The following is a 17,040-nucleotide window of genomic DNA, read 5'->3' on the forward strand; positions in this document are numbered from 1 at the left end:
GAGAGAGAGAGAGAGAGAGAGGGCAACCAACCTTTGCCCATAAGACAACAATTTGCACCAAAGGGAATATACACTGAACCAAAAATATAAACAACAATTTCAAACATTTTACAGAGTTACAGTTCATTTAAGTAAATATGTCATGCCCTGACCTTAGTTATCTTTGTTTTCTTTATTATTTTGGTTAGGCCAGGGTGTGACGAGGGTGGTATGTGTGTTTTGTCTTGTCTAGGGCTTTTTATATATCTAAAGGGTTTTGGTATGTCTAGGTATATGTAGGTCTATGGTGGCCTGAATTGGTTTCCAATCAGAGACAGCTGTTTTTCGTTGTCTCTGATTGGGGATCCTATTTAGGTTGCCATTTGCCATTTTGGTTTGGTGGGTTATTGTCTATGGTTAGTTGCAGGTCAGCACTAGTTGTTTATAGCATCACGTTAGTTTGTTTAAGTGTTCTTCGTTAAATAAAATAAAAATGTATTCCAATCACGCCTTGGTCCCCTCGTTATGACGAACGTGATAAAATCAGTAGATTGAAATAAATTCATTAGGCCCTAATCTATGAATTTCACATAACTGGGAATACAAATATGCATCTGTTGGTCACAGATACCTTTAAAAAGAAATGTAGGGTCGTGGATCGGAAAACCAGTCAGTATCTGGTGTGACCACCATTTGTCTCATGCAGCGCAACATCTCCTTCTCATAGAGTTGATCAGGCTGTTGATTATGGCCTGTGGAATGTTGTCCCACTCCTCATCAATGGCTGTGCAAAGTTGCTGGATATTAGCAGGAACTGGAACACACTGTCGCATACATTGATCCAGAGCATCCTTAAAATGCTCAATGGGTGACATGTCTGATGAGTATGCAGGCCATAGAAGAACTGGGACATTTTCAGCTTCCAGGAAATGTGAACAGATCTTTGCGATGGCGGCGGATGAATGGCACGATAATGGGCCTCAGGATATCATCATGGTATCATCATGGTATCTCTGTACATTCAAATTGCCATCCATAAAATGCAATTGTGTTTGTTGTCTGTAGCTTATGCCTGCCCATACCATAACCCCACCGCCACGATGGGGCACTCTGTTCACAACAGTAACATCAGCAAACCGCTCGCCCACACGACGCCATACACGCTGTCTGCCATCTGCCCTGCACTGTTGAACCTGTGATTCAGGCGGCTTATGTTAGAAAAAATTACATTAAATAATTTGGCAACAGCTCTGGTGGATATTTCTGCAGTTAGCATGCCAATTGCATTCTCCCTCAAATTTTGAGACATCTGTGGGATTGTGTTGTGTGACAAAACTACAACTTTTAGAGTGGCCTTTTATAGTCTCCAACACAAGGTGCACCTGTGTAATGATCATGCTGTTTAATCAGTTTCTTGATAGGCCACCCCTGTCAGGTGGATGTACGATCTTGACAAAGAAATGCTCACTAACAGGGATGCATGTTCAGTGTAAATGTTTCTTCACATAACTAACACAGTGCCATATTATTCCAGCAGTTTTATACTTTATATGATAAAAACATAGAAAACTGAGTTTAGATATTTAGTCATGTAAACAAATAGTTCCTTTCTGGTGTGTTTGTCTGAACAGCATCCTCTTAACTCTCAAATATCACTGCACAGTACAAAACCAAGCCCTGTCCTGCTTTGTACACACTACACCTGTGATTTTAGTTCTTTGTTCCCACAGGATGATGTTCTGCACCCAATGACATGTCACCGCAGTGTGAGTGAGTGAAAGAGTGAGGGCAGTGAGTGTTTAACTAGTAGTGAATGAGGATTAGCTTTGAGAACAAACTGATAGTCCCTGTTGTAGGTATAATTTCAGACGTCTTTAACAGTAGGAATAGTGGGCAATGGCACTATAGGCTACTACTTGTAATCAACAATTTGTTGAATATATTGATTATAAGGCAAGGCCTTATAATCAATATATTCAACAAATCATTGATTGAAGTGAGTCTATATAGCCTATATGCCATTTCTTAATACACTGTGCATGTAGGATATTATGGATTGTTTTACCAGTTTTAACCTGTTAAGGAAGTCGAGAATTTAAGCAGCTTTTCGCAGCTTTTTGTTAAAAATCGCACAACATTTCAGCACCCTGCTATTCATGCCAGGAATATAGTATATGCATATGATTAGTATGTGTGGATAGAAAACACTCAGACATTTCTAAAACTGGTTAAGTCACGGCTGTGACTATAACAGAACGTGCGTTTCATCGAAAAGTGCATCAAAATCTGAAAAATAAATATCCATCCACGACTTCAAGGAATTGTTCAAAGTGAACCGAATTAAATTAGGCCGAGGTTGCAGTGCCTACAGCTTCCACACGTTGTCTAGAGTCTTGTCATTTGATTCGCAATTGATTCTTGGTCTAACCAAATCAAGGGAATCGATTCCCTCCGGTCTCCGACCGGATGTTTTGGTTGAGCTCTCTCCAAGACATTTTTTCGAGACGACATCTATAGAATTTACATCGCCTCCTGATGAATTTTATCGCTTATTGACGTGTACTAATACCTAAAGTTGCATTACAAAAGTATTTCGAAGTGTTTTGTGAAAGTTTATCGTCAACTTTTTTAATTTTAAAAAATGACGTTACATTAGAAAAAGCTATTTTTTTTCCGTTGTTCACACAGTATTCTTAGATCGATATCTAGGCTATATAGGGACCGATTTAAACGAAAAAAGACCCTAAATTATGTTTATGGGACATCTAGGAGTGCCAAGAAAGAAGCTCGTCAAAGGTAATGAATGTTTTATATTTTAAATCTGCGTTTTGGTTTGTGCCGGGTAACGCAAAATCTGTCGTGTTAGGTGACGTTGCAGTATTTTGAGGGTGCATGGTATCAGATAATAGCTTCTCATGCTTTCGCCGAAAAGCATTTTACAAATCTGACTTGGTGGATATATTCACAACGAGTGTAGCTTTAATTCAGTATATTGTATGTGCATTTTAATGAAAGTTTGAGTTTTATCAAAAACGATACGTGGCGCACTTGAAATTTCCGCTGATATATGTTCCCAACACGGGACCACTGCCCTAATTAATGTTGCATGCTTTTTTTTATTTATACTGTTCGACATATTTGATGTATACTTTGCATAACGTACAATGATGTTTAATAAACCGCCAACACTGCACTTCTCTCTAGCTGGGGTACAGGGGACATCTCTAGCCTTATTTTTGAGGAGCCCTCACACAGCTCCGGGGTGAAGTTTCCCCTAGGTACAGATCTAGGTTCAGCTTCCCCTTCCCCAATCCTAACCTCAACCATTAGTGGGGAAAATGCTAAATTGACCCCTTACTCACTCACCCCATCCTCATCTTCGATGATGTCCTTCCCAATGGATGCCAGAGTAGTCCATTTGCAGTTGTTGGTCGCTCGGACAGCACAACGTTTGTGGGCCTTGAACTTACACACTGTGAGAAGGAGAAACGCATCAGATTGACAAACACATACACAGCTAAAGAGACAGACACACAGATGCACCTTCACACACTGTGACGCAGCATTCCACCAGTCTCTCTTTCGTGTGCACCGTCTCTGTCTCGCGCATAGTGTCTCCATTCGCGTTCCAATCTTCCAGACAAGTCAATTAACATTACACATACCCAAGATCCATGACAATCATATCAGATCAGACCTGTAGATCCAGACCCACTCGGGTCGGATTGGGTCTCAGATATTCAGGTACAGGTGGATCCGTGAAGACCTTTAGCTGGCATATAGCAGGCTCTGATCAGGCCCTACACCCAAACAAGGGCACTGCGTTCATCCACCTCTGGCCTGCTCGCCTCCCTACCACTGAGGAAGTACAGTTCCCGCTCAGCCCAGTCAAAACTGTTCGCTGCTCTGGCCCCCCAATGGTGGAACAAACTCCCCCACGACGCCAGGACAGCAGAGTCAATCACCACCTTCCGGAGACACCTGAAACCCCACCTCTTTAAGGAATACCTAGGATAGGATAAAGTAATCCTTCTCACCCCCCCTTAAAAGATTTAGATGCACTATTGTAAAGTGGCTGTTCCACTGGATGTCATAAGGTGAATGCACCAATTTGTAAGTCGCTCTGGATAAGAGCGTCTGCTAAATGACTTAAATGTAAATGTAAATATAGCCAGGGCAGTGTGTATGTGTACAGAGAGGTACGTACCTTCACAGGACAGTCCGTGCGAGGTGACTCCGGACAGGGCCTCGCGGCACACGTTGCAGTAGGTGGGGCGGGCGTGGGAGCAGGCGTACCAGTTATGCATCCCAGAGAAGTGATCCATGCTATACTGGGTGGACTGGGATGGGAACAGAGGAGACAAGAGAGGGGAAATAAGCCCTAAATCATCCCCGTTAATAACCACTACTCTGGTCAAAAGTAGCGCAGTTTATAGGAAATAGGGTCTCATTTGGGATATCCTAATAGGGTCCCATTTGGGATATCCTCCCACAGAGGATAGGATTTATGTCCATCTTCTTACCCACCACTAATAGGCTACACTTGATTCAACTTATCAAAGGCTTAAGAAGTTGAAATCAGGCGTGTTACGTGTTGGGCTATAACAAAAACGTGCACCCCTGTCAGTCCAACAGGATCAGGGTTAAGAAACCCAGTGCAGACAATAGCGTAGATATCGTTATTGCCGTGCTAAAAAATGTATACGGCGAAACTTTTAAAAGTTGCATCGTACTGCAGCACAGATTGCGGGCTGCCACAGAATTCTAATGCGTTAGTGCTAGTTTGGCCACGAGAGGGCATCTTTGAGAAGCATTTGACTGTTTGGGGCGGCAAGTTCAAGTTCAAACCCCCGAGCTGACAAGGTACAAATCTGTCGTTCTGCCCCTGAACAAGGCAGTTAACCCACTCCCTAGGCCGTCATTGAAAATAAGAATTTGTTCCTAACTGACTTGCCTGGTTAAATGAAGGTGAAATAAAATTTCAATATTGGCTGTAGTAGAGAATTTAAAACCTTTTTTTGTAAAGACATAGTATATTGGTTTGATTTTAAGAAATTTAGCTTAATTAATTTGATTTAATATTTATTCCAAGAAAAATTAAACCCTCAGGGTTTCAGTTAGGAAAATATGGAGCTGTACAACGTGACCGATCGGGAGTAGGCTACTAAGTGACTGTGAGTGAAGAGCAAAATAATCATAACATTTCCACACCCTAATTTTAGGCTAACCAATACCCAAACGGAGATTCAGTGAAAATAACAATCTCATTGATTTATCAAGACCAGTCCCCAAGCTTGTCTCAGAGCAGCGCGAAACGGTGCTGAAATAGTTGACCACACGCGGGTAGGCTATTGCTTCAAATCATATTATAACAATTGGATGACTTTGGGTGTTCCAGTAAGCAACACTTTGTTTCCTTCATTAGCCTACTTTATTGCAATACTTCTGTCATTCAGTGATATTTACTCCCATAGTAATTCGTTATGGATCCATCCAGATTTGGTTAGAAAACAATGTGTTTGGTGGACTCGGTAAGAGTCTATTGTCCTGCTGATAGCCTATCAAGGCTGGATGGATTCTTTTGTATTCTTAACCTCTTGAACCTCTGGGGGCAGTATTTCATTTTTGGATGAAAATCGTTCCCGTTTTAAACAAGATATTTTGTCACGAAAAGATGCTCGACTATGCATATAATTGGCAGATTTGGAAAGAAAACACTCTGACGTTTCCAAAACTGCAAAGATATTGTCTGTGCGTGCCACAGAACTAATGCTACAGGCGAAACCAAGATTACATTTCATACAGGAAGTGAGCCAGATTTTTGAGGCGCTGTGTTCCAATGTCTCCTTATATGGCTGTGAATGCGCAAGGAATGAGCCTACACTTTCTGTCTTTTCCCTAAGGTGTCTGCAGCATTGTGACGTATTAGTAGGCATATCGTTGGAAAATTGACCATAAGAGACTACATTTACCAGGTGTCCGCTCGGTGTCCTCCGTCGAAACTATTGCGTAATCTCCATTGTTCCATTTTGAACAGAGGAGAAACCTAACTGCCACGAGTGACTTATCATCGAATAGATATGTGAAAAACACCTTGAGGATTGATTCTAAACAACGTTTGCCATGTTTCTGTCGATATTATGGAGTTAATTTGGAAAAAAGTTTCCGTTGATTGGACTGAATTTCCGTGTTTTTTTCTTAGCCAAACGTGATGAACAAAACGGAGCGATTTCTCCTAAACAAATAATATTTTGGGAAAAACTGAACATTTTCTATCTAACTGAGAGTCTCCTCATTGAAAACATCTGAAGTTCTTCAAAGGTAAATGATTTTATTTGAATGCTTTTCTTGTTTTTGTGAAAATGTTGCCTGCTGAATGCTAGGCTTAATGCTATGCTAGCTATCAAATGCTTGTGTAGCTATGGTTGAAAAGCATTTTTTGAAAATCTGAGATGACAGTGTTGTTAACAAAAGGCTAAGCTTTGTGAGCCAATATATTTATTTCATTTCATTTGCGATTTTCATGAATAGTTAACGTTGCGTTATGGTAAGGAGCTTGAGGCTATAATTACGCTCCCGGATACGGGATTGCTCGTCGCAACAGGTTAAAATAACTCCAGCACAGAGAAAAGAAAGGAGCCTTGAATAATTAAACATGTCAGTAAAATACTGTTAGACTTGGGGATTATGGTCACGGACAGTGCTATTCCCCTGTCTTACGCCGAACTCCAAAGCCCAGGAAAATGAACAGGTACCGTAGGCTACAATACAGTAAAGTAGGCCTAATAATGCTAAAAATAATGCTGAAATAAATTGACTGCTGGTCTTTACTGTTTGCTGTACATTTTTACATTAAATTACATTTCTAGCGAGACTATTCAAGCCATCGACTCACTGATGATTGAAGATGATGAACGATCAGCAAAGGCAATCTGGAATCTGCTGGCATCACGGCACAATAACATCGCTCTAATCACAGTCGGAAGACAGTTGAAGAAACTTGAGTGGACTAAATTAAATTGGAGGATTGGAGGATTCAAAATTAATATTTAAGGGGCATTTTTTATTATGGCAAAACTGGTGTGTGATATTGATTTAGAAATGTAAAAGCTTACAGATAATATCTAAGGGGCTTTTATATAATTATAATGCAGGGTAAATAATAATAATAATCATTGGATAACAGATCAGCTCTCAGAGATCAGCCCTCATTAAGAGGCGGCTTCTATCTTCAATATAATCATTAATTCAGAACATTAAACCCATAGGTTTTAGGCCTGCGGTAGGTTATAATAATCTGCCTTCTGGGAATGTTCAAAAGTTGTGGGTGGAGTTAAAATTTTGTCTATCAGAAAGTATTAAAATCAACCAATGTCAGCCTTTAAATGCTTTATTATCCAAATGTTTAAAGTGCGTGTGGGCGACGGAGAGAATGCATTTGTCCATTTTTAATATTGGCCATCAACCAAAAACACAGCATCTTACCGTGGTAGAAATATGTTATTGAATCAGTTTTTTTTTAACTATTTCAAAATACATATGTTTATTAGGCTACTGTGCAGTGTCTTTAAATTACAATGCTCCCCTTACCCTCCTTCCTACCCTCCTTGGCAAGAGTCTATTGTCCTGCTAATAGCCCATCATGGGTGGATGGTCACTTTTGTAGTCCAATGCATTGACTGAATGTATTAATTACAGTAATTTACCATTCTCATTCTCAGAGTGGAAAAGTTATTTGCAGAGTTCACAATCTCATTTTCTAGTCCTCTGGTGGTTACAGTCCTAACCCTGGAACGGGTAGCACCATAGAAAAAAGCTGGCTTGATGAAAACTATGTCCATTTAATCTGTTCTCTTTGGACGCAATGTATTATTTTTTTTTTTAGATAAACAGCTTGTTTTTCAATGGTAACTGTGCTACATTTTCTTCTACTGACTCCCCATCCCGCATGCTGGAGTGTAATCATCGCCTGACACGAATTAGCATAACGCAACGGACATAAATATCCCTAGAAAATATTCCTATTCATGAAAATCACAAGCATTTGTGTAAGTTTATCGATAGCCTAGCATAGCATTTTGTCCAGCTAGCAGCAGGTAACTTGGTCACGGAAATCAGAAAAGCAATCAAGTTAAATCGTTTACCTTTGATGAGCTTCGGATGTTTTCACTCACGAGACTCCCAGTTAGATAGCAAATGTTCCTTTTTTCCAAAAATATTATTTTTGTAGGCGAAATAGCTCCGTTTGTTCTTCACGTTTGGCTGAGAAATCGCCCGGAAATTGCAGTCACGAAAACAGTTGGGGCAGTTCCGGGTTGGATTTTTCTCAGGCTTTCGCCTGCAACATCAGTTCTGTTATACTCACGGACAATATCTTTACAGTTTTGGAAACGTTAGAGTGTTTTCTATCCTAAGCTGTCAATTATATGCATATTCTAGCATCTTGTCCTTACAAAATATCCCATTTACTACGGGAACGTTTTTTTTTCCAAAAATGAAAATACTTCCCCCGAGTCACAAGAGGTTTTAAGGGTGGAGTTTGGGGCGGGGTGAGGAGTACTACTGATTGTCCTCACTTTGATTATGCTATAACAATGACCAGGATCACTATTCATTTAAGTGAGCAGATTAGGGCTTTTAGGTGGAATGGGAAATTGCGTGTCAATTCATAAACCATGTGCCATGGAATCGGTACATCAAAAATCTCCTCCCAACTATTTTGCAAATTATAATGGCACAGCTGTCAAATTTTTGGTCCTTAAATTAAACTGGTATATATTTTTATTTATCACAATTTTCATTGACCAATTTTGGTCTTTAATGCTGGGACAACAGACAAGTTCCTTACTTTTTCCCCCTTCCACTTGATAAACGTTCCAATTGCTAAAGCTTTTTTGATCAATTAGTATATTTGAATTTAACTACAATATTTGTTGTATTATTTGTCTTTTCTGGTGGATTAACCTCTTGCTCCTAGCTGGCACGCAGGCGTCCCATCTAGAGCTCTGGAAATGCAAATGCGCTACACTAAATGCTAATAGTATTAGTTAAAACTCAAACGTTCATTAAAATACACATGCAGGGTATTGAATTAAAGCTACACTCGTTGTGAATCCAGGCAACAAGTAAGATTTTTAAAATGCTTTTCGGCGAAAGCATGAGAAGCTATTATCTGATAGCATGTAACACCCCAAAAGACCCGCAGGGGACGTAAACAAAATAATTAGCATATTCGGCGCTACACAAACCGCACAATAAAATATAAAACATTCATTACCTTTGACCATCTTCTTTGTTGGCACTCCTAGATGTCCCATAATCACTATTGGGTCTTTTTTTCCGATTAAATCGGTCCATATATAGCCTAGATATCGATCTATGAAGACTGTGTGATAAACAGAAAAAAAATAGCGTTTCATAACGTAACGTCATTTTTTTAAATTCAAAAAGTCGACGATAAACTTTCACAAAACACTTCGAAATACTTTTGTAATGCAACTTTAGGTATTAGTACACGTTAATAAGCGATAAAATTCATCAGGAGGCGATGTAAATTCTATAGGTTGTCCGTCTCGAAAAAATGTTTGGAGAGAGCTCGACCAAAACATCCGGTCGGAGACCGGAGGGAATCGGTTCCCTTGATTCGGTTTGACCAAGAATCAAAGCTGAATCAAATGACAAGACTCTAGACATCGTGTGGAAGCTGTAGGCACTGCAACCTCGGCCTCATTTAATTCGGTTCACTTTGAACAATTCCTGGAAGTAGCGCAAGGATATTTATTTCCATTTTCAGTGATCAGGTTTTCCTGCACTTTTCGATGAAACGCACGTTCTGTTATAGTCACAGCCGTGATTTAACCAGTTTTATAAACGTCTGAGTGTTTTCTATCCACACATACTAATCATATGCATATACTATATTCCTGGCCTGAGTAGCAGGGCGCTGAAATGTTGCGCGATTTTTAACAGAATGTTCGAAAAAGTAGAGGGTCGACTTAACAGGTTAAACTGAAATTGCAACTAACTTTCTTTGGCTTGTTTAAAAAGAAGTCAAATAACTGAAAGTGAGCAGATGTGATGTAAATAAAGGGAAAAAGGCCATTCTTGAGACAATAGGCCCTTTTAATTTTGTCTGGTTTGCCATTCTCATATAATTTAAATAGGTCGCTAGGTGTAGGAAAAATCATAAGCAAACAGTTCAACTGTGATGTGACTAAAGAGTTAATCAGGGTGATTTTCCACAAATAGACAGCAATTTTCCTTTCCATGGTAGGAAGATCTAACTATTTTTTGCCAACTTTCTATTAAATGTACTGGAGTGAGATCATTTCTTTCTTCCGGGATATGTATATCGAGTATGTCCACATCCCCGTCAGTCCATTTTATTGTTAAATTACTTGCTAATGGAAAAGTTTTATTTTTTTTGTGATCCAATACGTTATATAGTAAGTCTCAAAAAAATCTATAAATAAAGCCAATTTGTTATTTCAAATTATTTATTTGTTTTTAGAGGGAGAGAAACCAAAAGCCCCCAGTGCCTATTTTTCGAAAATCCACATGTCAAGTGAAATTCCCCCATTGTATTTACCCAAGTTCTCTCTTAACTACAGGACCACCAACAGTTTTTGTTGTTGTTCCTTGATGCAGGACTCTAGTGCCAGAGAAGAGACTCAGACTGAAAACACCTCCATTAATTTACGAAAAGATAGTCCATTTGTGACTACCGATAGATTAGCATTCTAACTCGTCCTAGTGATAGGGTGGTGCAATGACAGAATGCCACCATCTACCACTAATGGTCGCGGCATGAGCTCAAAACTTTTAAAGGAAGAACCACTGTAGCCTACTAAAGGTCAAATCGTTGCTACTACCATATTACTTATACCTGTCGTATGTATCCTTTCCCGGAAGACACATTTCAGTTGAACACATTCAGTTGGACAACTGACCGCTTCTCCTTTCCTTCCACACAAGTGTCTAGGCTAGGAGAGTAGAGTCCAGCGGTCAATTTTTTTGGGGGGAGGGGGTCTCTGCTTACCAAAGTGTGCATCACATATCTTCAGGGATTTGGAAGAAAATGACTGGTACATGGAATCTCCCTCTAGCCCATGCCTACACCAATCTAATGCTTTTCCATTTGTGTGGAGTAGTGAATGAGCGCACACTTCAAGAGGAAGGAGAGATTAATGGGACTTACCCTGGGATTGGATGAGAAGACAGGTAGAGAAGAGTGACCCTTGACCTCTTACCCCTGACTCTGTGACCTTGCCCTCACCTCAAAGTGTTCTCTGTTCTGAACGCTCTTCAGGGCTGCCATCCAGTCCTCCATCTCTTTCCTGTTCTCTGCACACAGAATCAGCCGGCGACAAGGAGTGATGATCTACATAGAGAGAGGACAAGACAAATATCACTTGACAGAAAGAGAGAGCGAGAGAGAGCGCAAGACACACCAAGTGCTCAGAGAAATGAAACCAGGGGTTGTGCAATGCCATGTGGCCAGGAATACAAACAGAGGAGGAAGCACATCTAGTCCCATGCTTTGGCACTCTGACTGAGTTGATGGGCCAACTTGAGTATGTGTGTGTACACAAATGTGACACAAAGACGTTTGTGAGGGTGAACGTGCCTGTGTATTGTGTATCAGTTTTATTAGATGTACAATGTTTTTGGAAACGTTGTGAAGTCTGTGCTTGTGTGTATGTATTGATAGATTCATTGGGTCAGAGGATGTGGATGAATGTGGATAAGTAGCGCTATTTCCACAGAGCGGACGTCCATTTCCTTTCCTCCACAGCTTCTTCACAAAGGGGCTCCTGTTCCCAGATGGATAAAAATAGTCGCACGCCTTTCCTCTCTCCCAGAGACCAGCACCGCAAACACGCACGCACTTAAGATGGCCCATCCACCCACACACACACACTATAGACTTAGTAAGACTTCTCCTCTTTGCATCTGTCGCATTATGGCATCTGTGACACCATGGGGGACCATTGAGGCCATCTCCATTTTAAAGTAGTCCATTTCTTCTTCTATGAGTTGGTAAACAAACTGTAAGGGTGCATACTGCCACCTGGAGTGTGTTGTTTCAACAGGTATAAAGCCAATTTTGGTATACAGTGCATTCGGAAAGTATTCTTGGCCCCTTCCCCTTTTCCACATTTTGTTACATTACAGCCTTATTCTAAAATGGATAAAATATTTTATTCCCCCACAACATTCTACACACAATACCCCATAATGACAAAGGAAAAACATTATTTTTATAACATAAGTATTCAGACCAGTTGAGCTCAGGTGCAAACTGTGTCGATTAATCATCCTTGAGATGTTTCTACAACTTGATTAGAGTCCACCTGTGGTAAATTAAATTGATTGAGCATGATTTGGAAAGGCACACACCTGTCTATATAAAGTCCCACAGTTTACAGAGCATGTGTGAGCAAAAACAAAGCCATGAGGTCGAAAGAATTGTCCGTAGAACTCCGAGACAGGATTGTGTCGAGGCACAGGTCTGGTGAAGGGTACCAAAAAATGTCTGCAGCAATGAAGGTCCCCAAGCTCAGAGTGGCATCCATCATTCCTAAATGAAAGAAGTTTGGAACCACCTACACTCTTCCTAAAGCTGGCTGCCTGGCCAAACTGAGCAATCGTGGGAGAAGGGCCTTGGTCAGGGAGGTGACCAAGAACCCGACGGTCACTCTGACAGAGCTCCAGAGATCCTCTGTGAAGATGGGAGAACCTTCCAGAAGGACAACCATCTCTTTAGCACTCCACCAATCAGGCCTTTATGGTAGAGTGGCCAGACGGAAGCCACTCCTCAGTAAAAGGCACATGACAGCCCGCTTGTAGTTTGGCAAAAGGCACCTAAAGGACTCTCAGACAATGAGAAACAAGATTAACTTGTCTGATAAAACTACAATGGAACTCTTTGGCCTTAATGCCAAGCATCACATCTGGAGTAAACCTGGCACCATCCTTACGGTGAAGCATGGTGGTGGTAGCATCGTGCTATGGGGATGTTTTTCAGCGGCAAGTAGACTAATGATGATGATGATGATGGCACCGGAGAGAATGGCTGACGTTTTACGGTCTCCTAATTTTGTACATAATGTTTCTGCCACATGTTATGACCGAAAATAACTTCTAGAAATCAGAACAGCGATTACTCACCTCGTACTGAAAGACAACTTTATCTTTAAGGAGTCGGACGAGAGACATTTACTCCAGACAACCGACAAGGCCCTTAACTCGTCATTCGCAGGAGAAAGAGAATGAGACATCGAGGACAAAGGTCAAGGTGCCTTGTAAGGATCCCGTGATGAGTGAGTAATTTGCCTTTACAGTGAGTGAATAATTTGCCCTTATCATCGGTTCTATTAGCCAAGGTACAATCATTGAATAATAACAAAACACGAACTACAAGCACGTATATCCTACCAACAGGAAAAAAAGAATAAGCTTATGTTTCACCGAGTCGTGGCTGAACGATGACATGAATAGCATACAGTTGGCGGATTATACAATGTATCAGCAGGATAGAACAGTAGCCTCTGGTAAGACAAGGGGTGTCGGTCTATGTATATTTGTAAACAACAGCTAGTGCATGATATCTAAAAGTCTCAAGGTTTGCTCGCCTGAGGTAGACTATCTCATGATAAGCTGTAGACTACGCTATTTACCAAGAGAGTTTATCTATATTCAATGTCGCTGTCTATTTACCACCACAAACCGATGCTGGCACTAAGACCGCACTCAATGAGCTGTATAGGGCCATAAGCAAACAGGAAAAATCTCATCCAGAGGAGGTGCTCCTAGTGGCCAGGTACTTTAATGCAGGGAAACTTAAATCCATTTCACCAACTTTCTACCAGCTTGTTCAATGTGCAACCAGAGGGAAAAAACTCTAGACCACCTTTACTTCACACACAGAGATGCATACAAAGCTCTCCCTCACCCTCCATTTGGCAAATCTGACCATAATTCTATCCTCCTGATTCCTGCTAATAACTAAAGCAGGAAGCACCAATGACTCTGTCAATAAAATGATGAAGCAGATGCTAAGCTACAGGAATGTTTTGCTAGCACAGACTGGAATATGTTCTGGGATTAGTCCGATGGCATTGAGGAGTACACCACATCAGTCACTGGCTTCATCAATAAGTGCATCAAGTGACTGCACGACCAGAAGCCATAGATTTCAGGCAACATCCGTACTGAGCTAAAGGGTAGAGCTGCCGCTTTCAAGGAGCGGGACTCCAACCCGGAAGCTTGTAAGAAATCCCGCTATGCTCTCAGACGAACCACCAAACAGGCAAAGCATCAATACAGACCTAAGATCCCATCACACCACACCGGCTGTGACGCCTGTCTGATGTGGCAGGGCTTGCAAACAATTACAAACTACAAGGAAGGAAGCGCAGCCGCGAGCTGCCCAGTGACATGGGCCTACCAGACAAGCTAAATTACTTCTATGCTCGCTTCAAGGCAAATAATACTGAAACATGCATGAGAGCATTAGCTGTGCCGGACGATTGTGTGATCACGCTCTCCATAGCCGATGTGAGTAAGACCTTTAAAACAGGTCAAACATTCACAAGGCCGCAGGGCCAGACGGATTACCAGGATATGTACTCCGAGCATGCGCTGGCCAACTGGCAAGTGTTTTCACTGACATTTTCAACCTCTCCCTGACTGAGTCTGTAATACCAACATGTTTCAAGCAGATATATCAAGCAGCAAATATTTATAAAAAACAGTTTTTGCTTTGTCATTATGGGGTATTGTGTGTAGATTTATGAGGGAGAAAAAAACAATTTAATCCATTTTACAATAAGGCTGTAATGTAGCAATACGTGGAAAAAGTCAAGGGGTCTGAATACTTTCCGAATACACTGTACTACCACCTGCAGTTATAGAATGTTTGCTTTAGAGTATAATTTATTGGCTGATCCCTTCTGACGACGAGGATGGAATTATGTGATCCTTACTTAACCTATAGGAAGTTCTTCAATGGCGCCGTCCATGGTAAAACAGGCTTTAAACTACTAGAGTTGTATATGTAAGTCTATGGCGCACGCACACACGCACGCACGCACCTACTTAAAGCGAAAGGCCCTGAAAAAGCACAGTTGCCTATATCTAAAAAGGCTGATGTAATACACACGCACTGGCAGTCCAACAATGAGTTGTCCACACACTCGGGCATACACCGTGGTTGTATATTCCCTATATAGAACACTACTTTTGACCTGGGCACATGGGGCTCTGTTCAAAAGTAGCACACTATGTAGGGAATAGGGTGCCATTTGGGACGCCATCACTGTGTATTCCAAAAAGTGAGCGGACAATGCATGGCTTACCCACTAGAGCAGGGGTTTGAAACTCATTCCATGGGGGGCCTAGTGTATGCTGGTTTTTGGTTTTTCCTTTCAATTAAGACCGAGACAACCAGGTGAGGGGAGTTCCTTAATTTGTGACCTTAATTCATAAATAAAGTTCAAGGAAGGAGCGAAAACCCGAAGACACTCTGCCCTCCGTGGAATGAGTTTGACTCGTGCACTAGACACTTCTAGGCTATTGGCAGGGCTCTCCAACCCTGTTCATGGAGAGCTACTGTCCTGTAGGTTTTCACCCCAACCCTAATCTAGCACATGGTTGGAGACCCCTACTATAGAGAGATGGAGAGAAGATACAGCACTGATAAAGTGTAAGTGAGCTAGTGGTGCGCGGGTCAGCTGTTTGTTCACCCGTACCTGTCCGCAATTGCTAATAACCCATCCGCAACCGCCCAAATATATGTGATAAAGTGAAAATCTGGAGGCCCGCATCCAACCATAACCCGCAAATATAGAAAATGCTGACTGCAGAACGATTTGACAAAGACTGCAGAACGATTTGACAGGGTGCAGGATTTTTTTTTGTTCCTGATTTTAGATATGTTTCTGCTTATAATTTCAAACATTTTGGTAGGCTATTTGTTGGTCAACTTGTCTATAATTATTATGTACCTTATCTTTTGTCATTATATGCTGCCCTAGAAGACTAAATAAACTCTTTCTCAACAGAATAATGTAATAGATCGATAGAATGAATGCTTCAATCTTGATGACATCGCTAAAGTTCTCTGTTATCTTTTTGCATAGCAAAGACATTTAGAGACTTGGAAAGATTTTCTGTACAAAATGTCATCAGTTTGAAAAAGAAAGCTGTGAAAACTACCCAACGTGTTTCTCATAAGATTTCAGTTAGTCTTCGATGCATATTTTATAAGGTTGAAATACTATCAGCATTTGTGATGCTTTTATGATGAAGACAGCACATCTACAGATGGTATCTAACTGAGCATTGCGTTCTCTCAAGAAGCAGTAGGAAAGAAATCATGTTTCTCCACTCCTGTTCCCAAGTCCAAATTGTGCCTACATTTGGTGTATAATTTTACTGCAAGAAATTATTAATTCTGCAGGAGTTATTATTAAGGCTATGTGAGAGGTGATAGACCTACAGTCCATTTTTGTAATTGTTATTTTATTTAACTAGGCAAGTTAGTTAAGAACAAATTATTATTTATAATGACGGCCTACCCCGGCCAAACCCTAAACTGGACAGTGCTGGGCCAATTGTGAGCCGCCCTATGGGACTCCCAATCACGGCCAGTTGTGATACAGCCTGGAGTCGAACCAGTGTCTGTAGTGACACCTCTAGCACTGAGATGCCACTGCCTTAGACCGCTGAGCCACTCGGGGGCCCGCCCAGATTTCAGTTTCCATTTAACCCATCTAAACAGTAGACTACAGTTCCATTGACATGCCATAGGCCTATTTGAAGTCCCGTCTTGTGACTGTCGACATCACACATGATCCTTTTTTACCACTTCACCAAATATTTCCCAAACATTACTTTTCTGGCCCTCCTCTTTTTTCAACTTTCCCTTCGCAGCTTTCGTCTTATTGAATAACATTTCCGTGGACTGACTGTAACTTTTTAATTATTTGGCGATGTAGGCTATTTGGTACAGTTAAGCCCTAAAGCTTAGGCTCATGCACTAATACCAGAGCCTAAAAT

General features: G+C 41.1%; 1 protein-coding gene across 5 annotated transcripts in view; it reads right to left on the minus strand.

Moving 5' to 3' along the window:
- Window positions 1-17,040, minus strand: part of LOC118366007 (diacylglycerol kinase delta-like) — a 120,557-nt gene that overhangs the window by 74,981 nt on the left and 28,536 nt on the right. For all 5 annotated transcript variants that reach the window (XM_035748301.2, XM_035748302.2, XM_035748300.2 and 2 more), the window contains 3 exons: window positions 11,255-11,359; window positions 4,187-4,319; window positions 3,346-3,452 (listed from right to left, as the gene is read on the minus strand). In XM_035748301.2, the coding sequence (XP_035604194.1) occupies window positions 3,346-3,452; window positions 4,187-4,319; window positions 11,255-11,359 (345 nt within the window). The remainder of the gene's footprint in view (window positions 1-3,345; window positions 3,453-4,186; window positions 4,320-11,254; window positions 11,360-17,040) is intronic.

Source organism: Oncorhynchus keta, chromosome 33, assembly GCF_023373465.1.
Source record: "Oncorhynchus keta strain PuntledgeMale-10-30-2019 chromosome 33, Oket_V2, whole genome shotgun sequence".
NCBI lineage: Eukaryota > Metazoa > Chordata > Actinopteri > Salmoniformes > Salmonidae > Oncorhynchus > Oncorhynchus keta.